General features: G+C 31.6%; 1 protein-coding gene across 1 annotated transcript in view; it reads right to left on the bottom strand.

Moving 5' to 3' along the window:
- Positions 1 to 2,066: 2,066 nt before the first annotated feature.
- The window catches only part of 5-HT2B (5-hydroxytryptamine receptor 2B), an 82,340-nt gene continuing 64,406 nt past the window's right edge, over positions 2,067 to 20,000 (bottom strand). Inside the window, exons 2-7 of the mRNA XM_068383604.1 lie at positions 19,997 to 20,000; positions 6,574 to 6,691; positions 4,467 to 5,650; positions 3,709 to 3,793; positions 2,901 to 3,081; positions 2,067 to 2,493 (exon numbers count right to left, since the gene is read on the bottom strand). The exon at positions 19,997 to 20,000 is cut by the window's right edge and continues 709 nt beyond it. Of these exons, the coding sequence (XP_068239705.1) occupies positions 2,254 to 2,493; positions 2,901 to 3,081; positions 3,709 to 3,793; positions 4,467 to 5,650; positions 6,574 to 6,691; positions 19,997 to 20,000 (1,812 nt within the window). The 3' untranslated portion in view covers positions 2,067 to 2,253. The remainder of the gene's footprint in view (positions 2,494 to 2,900; positions 3,082 to 3,708; positions 3,794 to 4,466; positions 5,651 to 6,573; positions 6,692 to 19,996) is intronic.

Here is a 20,000-nt window from a genome sequence, read left to right as displayed (position 1 = left end):
TATATATATATATATATATATATATATATATACTCCCCTTTTAACTATTCCACTTGTAATCATATACAAGACATCACAGTTTAAAAAGGATATTCACTATATCTATTGAGTTTTCACTATTTCTAATTAAGAAACTTGTTTCATAGTATTTATTTTTCCCCCTTTTCCTTTTTTCTTTTTTGGTGGTGGGGAATGTTAAACCTTCTATTCGATTCCATTTAAAAATATATCAAACCCATTGCTAAGATAATTTTATACTTAATAGTTCATTTCTTTTTTATTGCCGAGTGAGCATAGGTTGAAATATAAGTCTCTCCATCAAAATCGGGAATTTAAATTCCATGAAATACAATGCCTTATAATCGGGAATTCAAACTCTATGAAATACAATGTGTTATAATTGGGAATTCAAGCTTTATGAAATACAATGTCTTATAATTGGGAATTCAATCTCCATGAAATACAAGGTCTTATATTCTGGAATTCAAACTCTATGAAATACAATGTTTTACAATCGGATATTTAAACTCTATGAAATACAATGTCTTATAATCGGGAATTCAAACTCTATGAAATACAATGTCTTATAATAACAGCTTAAATTATGTGAATTAAAAGGTACATTATTTTATCTATCTTTGTAAAGCTATGATAGCCATTATATATTCCCTATATTCATTTAACAAATCTTGCCATACCAACTGATTATTTTTTCGTATACGTGTATTTAATATTCTTTCTCTGACGCTATTTCCCAATTCACCTAAACATGGAAAATATAGAAATTAACATCACTAATAAATATAAAGTGAAATAAAACATAAGCTCATTTATCCAGTTTATTGAACCACAGTGAATAACACAATTGCTTCAAAAGCATCACTGGGTGAAGATAATCTCATAAAAGGGAAATGGAATAGGTTTCTATGATGACAAAATATACTATGTAACATTATTTTTCATAAATGAGTCGTTGGATCTTTCAAATGACCATTTTCTATACAATTCATTCGATGGGGGACACAGAGAAATACAATTTTACTTTCTTTGAAAAAAAAAAAAAGTATTGTATGCAATTATTGAAGATTGTCGAAAACTGAAGGAGTTATTTTTTATTTATTTATTTTTTACACAAAAAGAGTTGTTGACATTTTTCACTTTTAATGAATAACCTTCATTATATTGAATGAACTTCTAAAGATATACCAACAATAACTTTTTAAAGTATTACAGATTTTCCTTTCCTGAACAACTTCCAAATTGCAATCGTAAATATCCGTTCCCGATAATATTTTCATGCCTATATAATTTACACGTATGATCTCGTGTATCTATATTAAAGGAAATTTTATCATGAAATAAAAGAGACGAGTCATATTATGCGCCCGGGTTAATGAGTTGATGATGAGGATATGAATATGAAATTGTGCATTCTTTCTATAAACGCAAATTCTCTATAAAACTGCTCTGAGTAAATTTCAGTAAGAACATTTACAGACAATAGAATTAATCTCGTTAAAACACAGAGTACTTTTCTCAACTGATGTATTTGAGCAAGTATGCAAACATCGAATAGTACATTATTACTGCTTATGACCTTAGATTTAGATTAAACACTTGATACTGGGGAGAGTTTTTAAACATTTACTTTGCTTGAGTATACCATAATTTCAATATAACATGTGTAATATACATCCAATGATATATATACATAAACATAAACATATACGTAAACAAATACACGCACAAATTCACAAGCGCGATCACATATTCACACTTTCACACATACATGCTTACATACAACATACATACATACATGCATATACTGTACACACACATACACATGTATATATATATATATATATATATATATATATATATATATATATATATATATATATATATATATATGTATATATATACATATATATATATATATGCATAATATATATGCATATATATATATATATATATATATATATATATATATATATATATATATATATATATATATATATATATATATATATATATATATATATATATACTGTATATATATACTGTATACATATGAGTGTATGTTTGATTATGCATGTAAATCATGTATGCATAAATGTACGTATATGATTATGCGTGTACAGATGCGAACAAAAACATATATATAAACAGCTGTAGCTCCAAACATCAAATCATAAAATGTAATATGTACACCCAGAGTTATATACATCAAAACAATTTCCTTTTTTCTTTTTTTCAAAAATGATACTTTTTCCCTCGCCGCATTTCGCACTTAATGATCTTGAGAAAAGTCTGTCTGAATGTCTTATTAAAAAAGGTATAGAAGAAAGGATTGACCATTGAGGAAGCGTAACCAAGCCACGTGACGAAGTTGATCATGTCCTCCCCGATGTCAGTCCCGAAGGAGATGAGGACGTTCGTGATGAAAAACGGCGCCCATAACAACACGAACGTAAAGAAGACGACGCCAAGGACCTGTTTGAGACGAAGGATGTCGTTAGTATGGCTTTCCAACGAGTGGAGTTGGAATTTTGGATTATTATGTGTCATCATAAAAGGAGCAAATGTGAAAGAGCATGCCCTCAGTGGTATTCAAGAAATGGAAATACAGAAAATTTCACTAGCAACAACATGGGAATTTGATTACGTGATTGGTAAGGCAATAACACAAAATGTGCCTATAAAATTTTTTTTACTGTAGTGTTTCTCGTGTCAAGGGTATTTGGAGATGTAAAAGCACTCTTGAGGAGCAAAAACTAATCAAAATAATCATATGTGCATGTCAACAGTGTTGCTGAAACGTCTGTTGATGTTATTGTTCTTTGCAATATTATACAAAAGCCAACAAATACATTGCAACTAGAAACATTGACATGCCTCACCTTAGTCGCCTTTTGCTCCATTCTGATGTTCCTCCCATGCTTCTTGGAAGATACGTATTTAATGGAAGCTGTGCACGACTGCTGACGCCAAAGACCTCTTGAGGAACCTGGCGACGACGTCACCGAAGAGGACTCCACTGACGGAGGCTTGTGAAGCATCGTTGTGACCTGACCACTTGGCCTGAAAGCATAGAAATAACTGGAGTTTTCAGTTCAGTTCTAGATATTTATCCTTCGCTTAGCGTTATATGCCATCTGTTGAGTAAGCATATTGATGAAGAATGTATCATGTATGAAAGTAAAAAGGTAATTTCAAAAGATTTTTAAAGAAACAATTACCTGAGAGGTTTGATGATAGAATATTATATAGGGTATGCAAACCTTTCTAGGATAGCTATGTCCCTATCTATTGATCTATCTATCTATCTATATGTATATATACATATATATATATATATATATATATATATATATATATATATATATATATATATATATATATATATATATATATATATATATATATGTATATGTATATATATATATATATATATATATATATATATATATATATATATATATATATATATATATATATATATATATATATAAAGCTGGATTAAGTACCCTTTATTCAGATACAAAAATGATGTGAATACAATTTCTTTAAACCTCTTCCAAAAAAAAAATACAGACAAACACCCATCACTCCAAGCTAGCAATCAATCCCATTCAACAACGATAAACAAATAGAAGAGAATTTTATGGGTCCAGAATAGCAACGCCTGATTCCATCATCTGCATTTACCTTAGCGTCGCTCTGGTGACTAGATCTGAGCTCCTTGTGCTCGATTCCTCGTTCCAGGGCGATGATAAACCTGATGTATTTCCCTCTGAAGGAAAATAAAATGGATTGTTTTTATTGTCAAGGAAAATATAATAGTTGATGTTATATTAAATGTTTGATGCTCGAGTCTCTGTAAGTAAAGGATTGAATGGAAACCTTTGATTGATATCTTTCCGTCATTAGGAATTCAGGACTATTTTTATTGTATAATAATAATAATAATAATAATAATAATAATAATAATAATAATAATAATAATAATAATAATAATAATAATAATAATAATAATAATAATAATAGAAATTAGTAGTCGGGGATAATTATGGTATTTGAATGATTTTTATTAAGATGATTATTATTATGATTATTATTAGGCATCGTTGTTATCAATATATTTATACAATGCTATGCAGTATATAGTGGTTCTACCGTGAAGAATAACAGTTGATTCTAATCCTCTGATTTTACGATGAAACATATATTTGTTTTTCTTTCTTTTTTTTGGGGGTGGGGGGTAGCTCTACTTATATGTAGTTAAATATGTATGTAAAATTAATTGCATTTCTAAACATAAACAATACACATTGTAATTGTTCTTGCATTGCCGAAAAGAAAAGTATGAAGCATTCAAGATTCTCTCTTTTTCGTATTTACTTTTTTACTAAATGAATATGTTAATCCTTTATATTTTCTATAATAGATGTTTGGGCAGTACTTACTTGAACCATTATGACGACTGATTAGTCTAGTAATAGAACAAGGACAGCAGCAAACGGTTCTGCGTCCCTTCTTAGGACAGCAACCAGTACAACAGCTGTCTCTTCGTCTTGGGCTCAAGTCTTGACTCGGTCGATGATGACGGTTCTGGAAGGGAGAGGTCACTTCATGTGGCCTGGGATCCGTACAATCTTGGCATTGACTGTCAGGAGACGCCTTGATATCCTCTAGGAAGAACCTTGGCGCACAGCTGCAAGGAACAGTCACGTGTTCACTGTTGTCAGTCCCTTCACATTCGTCGTTGCAGTCGTTCTGCGCCTCCTTCCTCCTAGGACCGCCATTTTGCTCGCAGCTAGCATTCGTGATGCTCTTCGTTTCTTGATTGTTCTCCTCCTTCTCCATCCTCGTGAGACTGGGGTCGGGATGAGAGTGGCGAGAAGGACTTCCGTCGCTTTTGTTGCGCCGATGTCTTGGGGATGTTGTCGCGGAAGTTGGGGCTGACCGGGATCGGTCTGGGGAACTGTGAGGGAACACCGATAATTCAAAACTGGGGTTCCCGGGCAGTGGAGGATAGAGACGATCCTCTCCACTGGTGTCGCTAACGTCTCGTTTGTGCTCTCTTACAGAATATCCTCGTCTTCCACAGGCTCCGCCACGCGCAAGGGCAGCCCGATAATGATGGCTCGTATACCTAACTAAGGGAGGCCTCCGCAGAGGACTACTGCCAAACCTTCTGAGTTTACAGTCATCACAGCGGGACTCCAAACTTCCACAACCAGTGTCACACGTGTCTCCGTCAGTCACCGAAACGGCAGTGCTGGTGCTGAGGTTGGAAGAAGTTTTACAAAGGAACTTTTTCCACCTGACGGACCTAGGCGAAGGCGTTGCTGATGAGGGTTCGAGAACAGACGCTTGCAACTCGCTCTGTTTCTTAGAGAGCAGTCTAACAGTCAACGCATAAGTCACAAGCATTATGATGAGGGGAATGTAAAAACAAATGATGGACCCTATGATCTGGAAGAGGGAGACGGGGATCTGGCATACTCCATCAACAATAGTGGAATGTGGGTCAGTGGCATACATCAAAGACAGAGGCAGGGAAGCTGCGAAGGAGAGACACCACACTAAAATGATCTTCAGCACCACTCGGCGGCGAGTCTTGTTTCGACCAAACTTCATGGGATACCTGCAAAGATGAAAGCAGTTTGTATAACACCTTTTATTTAATTCCAGACTTCAATCACCATGAATTTTAGAATCATATTCGAAATAAAGACACTTCATTAATAGTTATTTCTTTATTGGATGTCTTACTGAAAATTAGTGTAATTTCGTTTGCATATCAATCTATAAATACAAGAATGCTTATGATTCAGGTAAGATAGAAATATAATTAGATTAGAAATAAGAATTGATGGTGAATATATAAATATTCAATTAATAAAGATTAAAAGAGGATATAACTACGACTATTTTGCATACACATGTTCTAGTTGGAGGAAAAAGTTAGAAATTGTCTAGATTTTATTTTCAACTGGAAAGGAAATATTCTAATTAGAAAATGATAGTGGAGGACAAACATTTGATATTCATTTAAAAAGACACCACAAATGATAATCAGACACCATAAAAAAAATAGGTTTTTTTCGTAATATAGTTGGCTTTGATTTCAACAATAATTGTGCATTTTAGAATAGCACAAATGAACATATTTTTCATTTCTCTTTTTTGTTACAAATTATTTTCTAAAGCCATATTTTATTGGAAAGTGGTCATAATTCTAGAAAAAATAATACAGAATCATTCCTCTTATCATTAACATCAAAACTTAACGTTAAGGTTAAGTAAGGAGAAATATTTAAGCCACGAAAACAGAAATAAGATGAAACCTTATTGGTATATTCATTACGCAATTCAACTTATTAAAATACATATATGCATGGCTATATATGCAGTGAAAATGCAAACCTATCAATTTTACGAATTTAATAGCATTCATTTAGGTCATTCTCCAATCAAAGTGAGCATACCTTCCATGCAAATTCTCCCATTACCATTGAAACTGGGATATAAACATCATGATGTTAATATGTAATTGCATATACTTACCTGAGAGAGAGAAAGCGGTCAACTGACAGTGTGCACAAATGCATTATGGAGGCTGTACAGAAAAGCACGTCTAGCGAGATCCACACTAGGCAGAGTCTCGAAGAAAACGGGAAGTGTCCTGGAAAATACAAAAAATGGGAAGTTCCCTGTAGAATAGAAAATAGGAATATCCTTGTAAAATAGAAATTGGAAAGTGCCCTGTTAAATAGAAAATCTGAAGTTACCTGTAAAATAGAAAATGATAAGTTCCCTGTAAAATAAAAAAAGGAAGGGCCCTGTTAATTAGAACATGAGATATAGCATATATAATAAAATATAATAAAAAATGGGAAGAGCACTGTAAAGGAGAAAATGGATACTGACTCACTATACCACTAGCTCATATTTTATGTTACACTTTTTAACTTTAGATTTTCAATTTTTTTAAAGATTTTTTAGTTTATACAGGAAATATTTTTTAATGTTGTTACTGTTCTTAGAATAATTAATTTTTCTTGTTTTCTTTCCTCACTGGGCTGTTTTGCCTGTTGGGGCCCCTGGGCTTGTAGCATCCTGCTTTTCAAACTAGGGTTGTAGCTTAGCTAGTAATAATAATAATAATAATAATATTAATAATAATAATAATAATAATTCCCTTGCTTCATGAGAAATACCTAATAAACACACTCAAACAAACATGCATATTCTGATATTATTTAATAATTTAGTCTCACTGCTTACTCCTGATGTGAGTTACTGTGAACACGAACATTGACACATGATCATGCACACGAATACACCCGTATATATACACACAGGCACACACACACACACACACACACACACACACATATATATATATATATATATATATATATATATATATATATATATATATATATATATATATATATATATATATCTATATATATGGGTATGTAAGCATATATATATATATATATGTGTGTGTGTATATACTGTATATATATATTGGTATGTAAGCATATATATATATATATATATATATATATATATATATATATATATATATATATATATATATATATATATATATATATGCGTGTGTGTGCGCTTGAAAATTTGAGAATTGGAGACTATACGTGGTAGAAGAGAAGTCATTAGCAATGACAAAATGTGGAGTCGAAGGAGTATAAGGACGAACCCTGTGTAAGAAAGGGCCCTTGAGCTCTTGATTTTGATGGTGCAATACGTACAAAGAGGTTCAATATTTTGCTGATGAGTCAACTATACAGGTGATAGAAGTGACTATTGATGTGTAAGAAGTGTATCAGGGGTCCATCTAGGATTTAGTAGGTAAGGGATGAACGTATTCACGACTAGATATATTCTTTATTTAAAAACATATTCAGATGAATAGTAATAATTACAATTGTAAATATGATATATGTGAAATAGAAAAATATTTATGCAAATATACAGTACTATGATGTATATATTATAAATTGTAAGATTGTAAATGTCTATTTCATAATAAATTAGTAATAAAAAAAAAATGGGCAGATACTTTTGCAGTTCTATCTAGGAGTCACTTCATTTTATGGAAAACAGTTTGAGGTTGAAAGAAAATATAAATATCGAATTCAGTAAGAAGTGATATTTTTCCAATGATAATAGTTGCATCCTCAATTTTTTTTTTACCAATCAGGAATATTTTTCTGAAATTCAGCCAAGAGTTTGAAATATTTCGCAATTACTGTTATATTGATTTTTGTTATTTCACTAATCATGTTGAAATTAAAATGATTAAAAACAAATATTTTTTTTCTCTCTTAATTTTTACTTTTTTTCTGACTCACCCATCCCTCGTCCGTTCTCTTTGTTATTTTTTATCAATGTTTACATTGCTATCCCTCTTACGGATATCCCTTCCATATCTTTTATATTTTCTTTTTTTGGGGGGATTTTTGCTTCCATTGTAATAATAGCTGGACCTTGAAAAAAATAATATCTTTTGGTTTTTGTTTCCCAAGCTTTTCACCTTTCCATTCATTTCCTTGGCAGCCCTTTCGAATCTTCAACACTTTTAAAGATTGCAAGGTATATATATTATAAAACTCTTGACGTGGTTACTTTTCAGTTATCTCCAAAGTCTTTATTTTTTTCCAAGTTTATATGGTCAGTCATCTCTCTCTCTCTCTCTCTCTCTCTCTCTCTCTCTCTCTCTCTCTCTCTCTCTCTCTCTCTCTCTCTTGTGTGCGCAAAAGAGAGATACCCAATGAGAGCATATATTTCATAAGAATCTTGATTCTCTTTTATGTTACTGTTTATCTAAAAAAGAACATTTTAAGAAAAACGTTTTTTCTTTTTTTATTTATTTGTTAGTTAGACATCTCACTAATCTAAATGCGTCATTTTCCCTGGCATCAGCCACCCATGCTAAAACTAGTTCGCTCCAACTCTGTCCCTCGCGTATTTACTTTCAGCTAATGTATTTTCGCCTTTATACATCCTCTTTTTAAGACTTATTCTACGCTGCAGTAAACGAATACTTTGGGATCATACTGCGAAGTCACATAGCATAACGAAAACCACAGAAATTATGACTCATAAGAAAAAGAGGGCGAGAAACAATATCACAAAGGAGCTACGTGTTGATATAATAATAAAAGTGCCTCCAAAAATTAATGGTTCATCTTACAAGTAAACAATAAAAAAAAAAAAAATACTGTATTGATCACTATATTTAAACTAGCCATGAACTGGTCAGTTGTGATACTATTCAGAACCGTATATAGAAGTCAACTTTATCGTGGGCTATCTATTATTTGAGATGAATATTTGACTCGTCCATGTTATTTATAACTTTAAATGTCATATAAGCTTTTAAATATAGTACAAAAATAGCTACTGCATTTCTATTCTTCTTTGTTATCTAAGATTGATCATGATTATTGAAAATAAAAAAATAATGAGAGAGAGAGAGAGAGAGAGAGAGAGAGAGAGAGAGAGAGAGAGAGAGAGAGAGAGAGAGAGAGAGAGAGAGAGAGAGAAATAAGAAAAGGCCACGAAGTGATCTGACTTTCATTTTCTAATTCCTGAATATTTTATAACGTGTTGTTATCACCTTTTTATCATTCTTATCATTATCAATTAAAACTAATTCAATATGAATTATTCTGACATAGTACTACAAAAGGGTAAGTGTCGTATAGCTTTATCACTTATAAATTAAGTAGGAGTCCCCTCTTAAGTACAACCGACGGAAGGAGCATGCGTTCAGTGACGTCTCACCTACGTAAAGATGACGTCACTGGCATGGTGAGTTCCATTAGACGGGATCGAAATTCCACGTTAACCAATATGAGGCGAGATGAATAAAACACGCTCGTACATGGCTGCTGGATTCTTGTGATACTAATACAACAATAAGAAGAAGGATGAAAAATTAAGAATGGTTTATGCATTTAATGAAGAGCTATGATACACACACACACACACACACACACACACACAGGCGCGCCCAAACAGATAAATGATTTGTTTTGTGACGCTAAATCAAGGTTCTCTCCATATTGATCCTCCCCATAACTTGCCTCCTTGGGTACGTCACTCGCTATTATTATTATTATTATTATTATTATTATTATTATTATTATTATTATTATTAGCTAAGCTACAACCCTAGTTGGAAAAGCAAGATGCTATATGCCCAAGGGCTCCAACAAGGAAAAATAGCCCAGTGAGAAAAGGAAATAAGGAAATAAATAAACGATATAAGAACTAATGAACAATTAGAATAAAATATTTATAAAAAAACATTAACAACATTAAAACAGTTATTTGATATATAAACTATAAAAGGTATTATGTAACTGTTTATCTCAGTTTATTCTTAGTTACATCTAACACTTATTCTTTAATGTGTACCGCTCGTGGAAATTGCATTCTCTCTCTCTCTCTCTCTCTCTCTCTCTCTCTCTCTCTCTCTCTCTCTCTCTCTCTCTCTCTCTCTCTCTCTCTCTCTCTCTCTCTCAAAAAAAAAAAAAAAAAAAAAAAAAAAAAAAAAAAAAAAAAACGGCATTAGTGACTTTTCAACATCTAGTCGTATGTCAGAACCACAACAACGGACCCTGTGTGAGGAACAGAAAGCAAACTAACATTATGCCTTATTGTCTTGGAGAGACGTAATGAAGAATATCGTGATTATGACGTCCGAAAAATAAGAGAGTAAAATAAAAATGTAAATATAGAAAGGATGCTTATTTTTTCTTCACTTATGACCTGAAGCAGGTATTGATGTATTTCGATATGTATTTTCTGTCTGTATCACTAGTGATCAAATATCCTTTTTTTGCGTAATTTTCTACTGTTTATTATTATTATTATTATTATTATTATTATTATTATTATTATTATTATTATTATTATTATTATTGTTGTTGTTGTTGTTGTTGTTGTTGTTGTTGTTTTGCTGTTGTTGGTATCATCATTATTATGATTAGCTAAGGTTGTATAATTGAAAACGCAGGATGCTACAAGATAAGTAGCGAACAATTAAAATAACATATTCAAAATACAGTGACAAAATAAAATAGATCTTTCATATATATACTATAAGAATTTAACATTAATTTACCCTCTAAGTTGTGAAATATTCGATATATTCAGAATCCCAGCTGCAATGAAAGGTTATTATTATTGCAAGATAAGCTACAACCCTAGTTGAAAAAGTAGGATACTTCAAGCCCTAGGGCTCAAACAGCGAAAATATCCCAGTGAAGAAAAATAATAATTAAATGGATAAATGATGCATGAAAACTAATTAATAAAAAGAAGGTAAAGTGTAACGAGATCAGCAACAAGGTGAAAATAGATTTGTCATGTATAAACTATGAAGAGGGACTGCTCGATTAGGAAAATCGTTCCAGTCTGATTACAGCTGGAATAAAACCTCTTGAATACTATGGAGAGTTGAGCTTTGTGACGGAAAGACAAGACTTAGAATTAACTACATGCCTATTACTTCGTACAGGATGGTAAAATCTGGGAATGTATAAATGCAATGGATGGTCAGAAATATGAAGTCTCATGAAACCTGCGCATAAAAAAATAACTGAACGACACGCCGGAGATTAATATTTAGATCATGAACAAGAATTTAATAGAGAGCTAGTTTCGATTAACAAATTAAGATGGGCGTCAGGTGCTATAGAACAGACAGGAGAACGATACTAGAAACAAAATAGAATGTACGAATTAAAACATTTCTTCAGGAGAGATTGAACGCCGAAAATCTCAAAAGAATTTCTCAATAATCCAATTACTTTGAAATAGAAGTAACAGACCGAATGGTAAATTTCTAATCAAGAGTCATACCTAAACTGTCTTTAATCCACTGACTATCTCACTTTGAGTTTTGTCAGGGTTCAACTTCATGCCCCATAATATTCACCAAGTTAGAGCTTCTCTGTTATGGGTTTCAACAATACCAGGTCTACATTAAGAAGATAGAATTAATGCAAAGAGAGTAGCACCGTCTGCTTATGCAACGAACTTGTTTTCTGGGTCAAAAGGTATATCATACGTATATGGTATGAAAGAAATGAGCCAAGAACACTACCTTGAGGACCACCAAATGTTACATTCCTATGCTCACTATGATGCCCATCAATACCAATTCTTTGCAATCTATCGCTTAGAAAGTCAATATTGATGCTAAGAAAAGACCCACCTACTCCCAATTACTAAAGCTGGAAAACGAAGGCCTCGTGATAAACACGTTCAAGGGCAGCACTAAAATCAAGGGCTATTATTATTATTATCATTATTATTATTGTTATTATTATTATTATTATTGTTGTTGTTGTTTTTGTTGTTGTATTTCTGTAGGACACCCTCTTTAATGGAAGTTTGATTGAAAATAAGTGGCAGTGATTTTATAAGACGCCTCTTATATTAATATAATTTTCTTCTCAAATGCACTGCAATTTCCAGTAACTTGTATTCTCATTCTTAGAGAGGATATAGATATTCATCAGCTCTCATCAATGAGGGGTTCATGGTACTATTTATATGAGTTAAGGTAAGTCTCATTTTGGGCACCAAATTCTCATTGGCTGGAAATGCTCCGAGGACGAAGTTAGTAGCTGTGCAAGGAGGTGTACTCTGGGCTGAGCTATTGGCTACATGATTGGGTTGTGATTGAGTCACGTGTGTGAAATTCCTGGTTAAAGGAGGCTGTTCTTTGATTGGCCGTGGGAGTCGCTGGGAGAGGCCTTGTTCCAGGCAAGATACTGTTCCGCTCATTGGTGCTGTCTTCGCCAGTGTTGTCTTGATTGGTATGGCTAATCGTAATCTGGGTGGTGGAGGGAGTGCTCCTTTGGCAGGTAGGTAGGAGAAACATTTCTTGCATGGTTTTGAGGATACGTTCCTCTAGAATTTTAAGCCTCCTGCTTTCAGGGGCACTGCCGATGATTTCAGTATTTTTCATGTGTTCTCGTAAATGGATCTATTGTGGGTTTATTGGCAATGTGCTTAAATGGCACCTTGCTATACCAGACAACCAATGCGTTTCGAGAGCCACATGGTGGTTATCCCGATGCAGCTGCCCAGTAGTCTTCAGACGGGGCATCAGTTATGGTAAAACACATTCTTTCACTTCAGACTGTCCTGTATGGAAGGGATGGATATTTTTCATAACCAAAGTTTTGGTTTTAGTGGTTTAGCATTAGATCACGAAGTTGAGCTCGATGTCATCTTGTATTGGGAAGATATTGTTCCGTACAATGTCTTTAATGGCTTTTTCGTCTTGCTGGTAATAACGATGCATTATTCTTTTGTAGCAAATATTTACTTTTTTGTGCTGTTCATGTTGTGCTGTTCTGCCCCATACCAGGTGACGATGGCTTTCTTGCTTTCTCGATTGACCTATCTGTTGGGATACTCATAGTTCAAAAGGACCTGTGATATTCGGTCCATATCCTCATGGGTAGCCTTCCAGGAGGAGCAATGAAAGTGCCCTCTTTACGAAGGCATTCATTGTTACCGTTGAGGCAAAGTCCAAGGTTCATGGGTTCGTCGTAGACGGCCGTATGGAATTCATTTTTGGTGGTTTCAACTAGGACACTAAAGAAGAGGAGTCTTTCATTGTGGCTATGCTCCAGCGTATAATGCAGCGAGCTGCACTCCTCAAAGGTGTACAGGAGTTCCTCAATGTCCTGGGAGGAAGGGGCCTTAACGAAGGTGACATCAATGTATCCCACATATACGTCAGGCTGACGTATACACAAGAAAACTCGTTCTTCTATTACTCCAATGTAGAGGTTTGCGAAAAGGACTCCCAGTGTTGATCCCCTTGTGATGCCATTTTCTTCAGGAGAATAATACTGCGTATACTACCAGAATTCAGATAATGACTTTAACTGGGTACAGAAGAATTGCGTGCTGAATAGTATTAGAAAGGATGCAGGAACAATGAAAGTGTTTTTCATATTACTTGAATTTGGCATAAAATGTTGGTGAATGTAGCAGCAAAAGAAAATAAAAAGAAATGATAAAAAAGGGCCTTTATAAATGGGCAAGAAAAGTAAGGAGATCAGAAGACAAAAACTGAAAGCGTTGCCTGTGGTGACTGATTAAAAGTGTGTTTATGTAAAGGCAATAGATATTTTTATTGTGCTGCGCAATACTATTTCTACAAAGAAAACATATAGAGAATGCATAGAGTAAAAAGGGCTGCAAGATCGCTTACATTTTAAGAAAAACATTTCTGTCTCCTTTTTAAATCTGACAAAGAAAAAACAGATAACAAAATTATACCAAGCTTTAGACTTGACCCTGCTGTTATTTAAAGCCAGCAACTATATACCAGAAAATAAGATTCTTTAGAATACAATGAAGTTATAGAAGTATTTTAATGCTCTCCCATAAAAAAGAGCAGATATTTTAAATTGATTGATCAACATGAGTACACTTCTATAGCCATTAACAAAGAAAAGATTGGTAAATAGAAAAAAAGGTTGATTGTCATTGTAAAAGTGCTCGCACGAAGGTGAATTAGAATACGCAAAAGAGATGAATAGTGAGCAATAGGAAAATGGTAAAACGTCAGAATAGCGAGATAATGAGGCTTTTTTAATCCCATTTGAATATTTCTTAGCGACTATTTATCTTCGCCTATTGATCAAGGTGATAAAAGAAAGTAATTAACATTGGATTTGCTTTTAAAGTCACCAGTAGAACATAATACAAACACACAAACACAAGCTCACTCAAAATAATTTTCAATCTATCATTGCGCACGCTCCATTCAACCAATATTACAAGAATTACGTTTGCCAGATTACATTGGTATTGACGGGATTTCCTGGCGAAGATAAATAGGACCAAAGAAGAGAAGCCATTTCGAGGAGCAATGACGTTAGGCAAGAGATATGAGTTCGTCATATTGCGCATTTTACCCTAATAGCTCTAAACGGGCCAGGTGAAGACGCCGAGAATTCAATATGCCTGGTATAGGAATCTCTCAATAAATCATTTCCTCTCCAAATCCGCGATTTCTCTTTTTTTACCATCACGCTCCACTCGTCTTCTTCACTCGCTCTCTTTATACATACACATACACAATCACTTATGAATGTATCTATGTGTGTATATATGTATTTATGTTGGTATGTATGTATATAATTTTATAAGCATTTATTTATAAGTACTCATACATATCCACTTATGAATGTATGTATATATGTATGCATGTATATAATTTTGTAAGCATTTAGTTATATGTTTGAGTATGTCTTTGATCATGTACTGTATGCATATATGTATTTATGTTGGTATGTATATATATAATTTTGTAAGCATCTATTTATAAGTACTCATACATATCCACTTATGAATATATGTATATATGTATGTATGTATATAATTTTGTAAGCATTTAGTTATGTGTTTTAGTATGTCTTTGATATGTACTGTATGTATTTATATTTAGAATATACCCGGATGTCAATAAGATCAGTTGAAATTGAAGTTACTGGTACGAATCGTATACGAGGCATAAAAGACTTAAGAAGAACTAAAAGAAATAGTATAAGGACAAACACAAGACTTAAAAGATTGTCATAAACAGAAAGAAAAGAGTATCGATAGGTTTTTGTAGACTGTACACCTCTGGAGTGTTAGGAGAGAAGAGGAGAATAGGCTTAACGGTATTGATCGGAAAAGAAGTAGGCTATGATACGTAGTGTGAGTGTACGCGATACTAGAATAAAGTGTAATGTTTGAGGGAGGTTTGACGCAACTCTGATGAATCTTCAGTGTAATTGTATGAAGTAATAACAGCTTGATTTCATGTTTTATTATTCACTATGAGGTCAATATTTATTAGTGAAGTGGCTTGATATACATGCTTACATACACACACCCATATAAATATATAAATATATATATATATATATATATATATATATATATATATATATATATATATATATATATATATATATATATATATATACATATGTATATATATATATATATATATATATATATATATATACATATGTATATATATATATATATATATATATATATATATATATATATATATATATTTATATATATATATATATATATATATATATATATATATATATATATATATATATATATATATATATATATATATATGACAGAATAGATGGGTATTTCAAAAAGTGTAGAACAACAATGCATGCATTATAAAAAAAAAATCATGAGTTAAAATCTGTATTCGGAAAATAACCCGCTTGATTTTATGTGAATCTATGTTGAGTGCGTTCACCAGTATGATACTTTTCGTCCTCGGAAAAAAAAAAAAAAAAAAAAAAAAAAAGTACCGCTCAGTACCCAACTCTTATCTAAATTAAGGCCTCTCTGAATAAGTATAATCCTCCTATTGTCACAAAAAAGTTCAAAAAAGGTTTTGTAAAAAACTATTCGATTGATATTTTGCATGAACAAATAAGTCTGCTCAAAATATTTATGGCATACATTTTTTTCTTAAATGATTATCATTTAATTCTTTGGTAATAACACAATAGTCCTCAGAAGGAACAAAAATCTCTTGATCTTGTTTAAAAAAGAAATAGTCACTTATTTCATCGAGCCATTATTTTCTTAATTCTTTTGTTTAGGTTCATGTCGTCGTTCTTTGTTCCATTTTCTTTTCTAAATTCATCATCTATTAATTCTTTGATAATAACGCAATAGTCTCTAGAAGGAAAAAGAATCTCATGATATTGTTAAAACTATAGTCACTTATTTCATCAAGCCATTATTTTCTAAATTCTTCTGTTTAGGTTCATGTCGTCGTTCTTCGTCCCAATCTGTATCACATAATTCACCAATAATGCTCAGTAAAAGTCACCTTACAAGCAGTACCTCACTTGCGTATCGGGATTCCATTTTGCAGTAAGACGTCAACATCTTGTTTATATATGGCGTCATGTTGAGAGAAGGGTAAACATAATAACACCAACCAATCGCGGCGGGACGTGTCCAAGCATCTAATTCCTGCATGCGGAATAGGGTGGCTGCCATAAAGCAATTGAATTATTGGCGTTTTGGACATCAGTCAGGCAGAAGAGCGATACACAGACGGACATATCTGCGTCCTTCATTTGTAATCAAGGGATATTTGCCTTTTCGTAAAATAATCTCAAGTGGAGAAATATATGTTTATGTTCCAGCAAATATTGAAAATCACTGAAGTTATTACTAACTGGATATTTGTGTGTTATTGCCATTGAATATCATAAAATAAATGGAATAATCATTATCATAAGGTTTAACGGGCTCTAATGAATGAGCAAAATTCAATAAGAAAACATCCAGAATCTTTTCACTATATGATCTGGTAATTCAGAGAACCAATTAATGTTATGATTTCGTCATGGTTGATCTTAACATATATATTCATACCTCCATACACTGTTTACCTAGAACTCTCATAAATCGTATATATAGAAATGAAAAAATTATACTTTATATTTAAAAAGTAAGTTCTTTACTTGATTTTCCAGATCAAATATATGTATACATATATATAAATATATGTATATATATATATATATATATATATATATATATATATATATATATATATATATATATATATATACATGTGTATATATATATATATATATATATATATATATATATATATATATATATATCTATATATATATATATATATATATATATATACATGTGTGTATATATATATATATATATATATATATATATATACATATATATATATATATATATATATATATATATATATGTATATATATATATATATAGATATATATGTGTGTGTATATATATATATATATATATATATATATATATATATATATATATATATATATATATATATATGTATGTATGTATATATAAGTGTGTGTGTGCGTGAAAAGTAAGCATGTTTATACGCACATAATATGATATCAAACACAACAGGGATAATAAATCACGCATTATACATGCAAATAGCTAGAGCAAACAGGGAACAAGAGTGTTGTGTTTGTACCAGCTAAATATGGCAGTACTGTTTTGCATACATATACGCATTTGATGTCAAGACAACACCAGTCGGTGGTTAGAGATTTCCAGATTATCCCAAACACCTTTAGTTATATTTTTAGGTTCACCTGAACGTACACAACTCCTCCATATCCCTGTTAAAAACAAAACACTGAAATAAACCACCTTACTGTTCAATGGATGGTTTTTACATTTTTGATAGTTTGACCTACATAGTGTTTACTGCAGTTGGTACAGGCTATGTAAAGGTCAAACCAATCATAAGCATATGAAAACCTATATTGTGTGTGTGTGTAATTTTGGAATTTCTACCAAACATATGGAAAATATCGTGTGCCTTTTTTTCTTTTATGACTATGTAGATAATAGTGTTTTTTTTTTCACTATAAAAGATAAAAAAAATATGGTAGAGCGAAATAAGTCTGGTCCAAGCTATGGGTAGCAAAAAATATATATATTATATATATATATATATATATATATATATATATATATATATATATATATATATATATATATATATATATATATATATATATATATATATATATATATATATATATATCCTGCATTTTATCATTTTTTTTTTTACATTTTGTTTAAAAAAAATATCTTTTTCCGGTTATGATACTTGAAAATCATAAAATATCTTTTTCATTGAGTTGTTTGCACATGCAATAGAAATAAGTAAAGATCTATTGAGGATGTGATTACTATAAACTTTTATAAATGCTACTTTTTATAGTTGTTTCTAAGTAATCTAAGTAAATGAAAAAAAATGGCAAACCAACCAAAATAATTTCTCCCTTAATACCTTTTTATGTAAATCCTTTCTAAACAACATTTAGCAAAAACACATGGTTAGTGCAGATATGATGGGATAGCATTTTAATACTAAACAAAGCAACATTTTCACGTTTATAGACATTTATCGGGGATAATATTGAGTTTTTGTAAAAGAATTAATTTTGCTAAGGAAAAATTATGCTCTATATAGTTGTCTATTCTTTTTTATTAAAATAAAAAAATAGCTTAATCTTCATCTAAATGTTAAGAGATTACATAATTCCATAGAAATAAACAAGGGATAATACTAGTTATCTGAGCACATGCCAAAAATATTAAGAATAAGTTACAACTGCTACAACATTAACCTTTCTTAGTGAAATAACTTTTTATATTTTGCCCTTCTAATAAAAAAAATAAAAACGGGAAAATCTTTTATTTTTTCCGCGTTCATTATAACTTTTACTAATCCTTTATCCAATTAATGTTTTTTTACATTAGATTAGACAATAAAATGCATATATTTGGCAATTTATAGACTGGTTTTGCAATTTTTCAAACCTTAATGGACATAGACAAATAAAAATAGAAGTACTGCCTTTGTGGTAGCAAAGAATGGCAACTAATATATATCTATCGATCTAATTTACCGATAAAAGAGAGGGAAAGGGAACAAAAAATTTAACTAACGAATATAAAAGATTTTCCTTAACTTTCACTAACTATATTTGGGTTTTTTTAGGGTTATAAGCTATAGGGCGAAATACCATTTCAAGAATTAATTTTGAGAAGACAAATCATTTCAAGAAAAATCACAAAAGAACCAAAGTGTTTTGCAGAGCTTTATATACTGTACAATACGACACTTAAGCTTCAGGTACTTATATTGCAAAACGCATTGCACTTCTGCTGTATGATTTAGATGTTGGAAATACCAATGAAGAACAGGTATTACATTTGAATGCCCAGTTTTTATAGGTATAGTTTATCAGAATTTAATCTTATTTGCCTTGATCATATTTGTAGAAGCTTATTTACAGATACACGTTCAAAGACAGAATAAACACACTCAAAAAGTACAACTCACCTAA

Source organism: Palaemon carinicauda, chromosome 11 (genome assembly GCF_036898095.1).
Source record: "Palaemon carinicauda isolate YSFRI2023 chromosome 11, ASM3689809v2, whole genome shotgun sequence".
NCBI classification, from domain to species: domain Eukaryota; kingdom Metazoa; phylum Arthropoda; class Malacostraca; order Decapoda; family Palaemonidae; genus Palaemon; species Palaemon carinicauda.
Note: the sequence above shows the minus strand (reverse complement) of the source record. Positions and strands in the feature narration are given on the sequence as shown.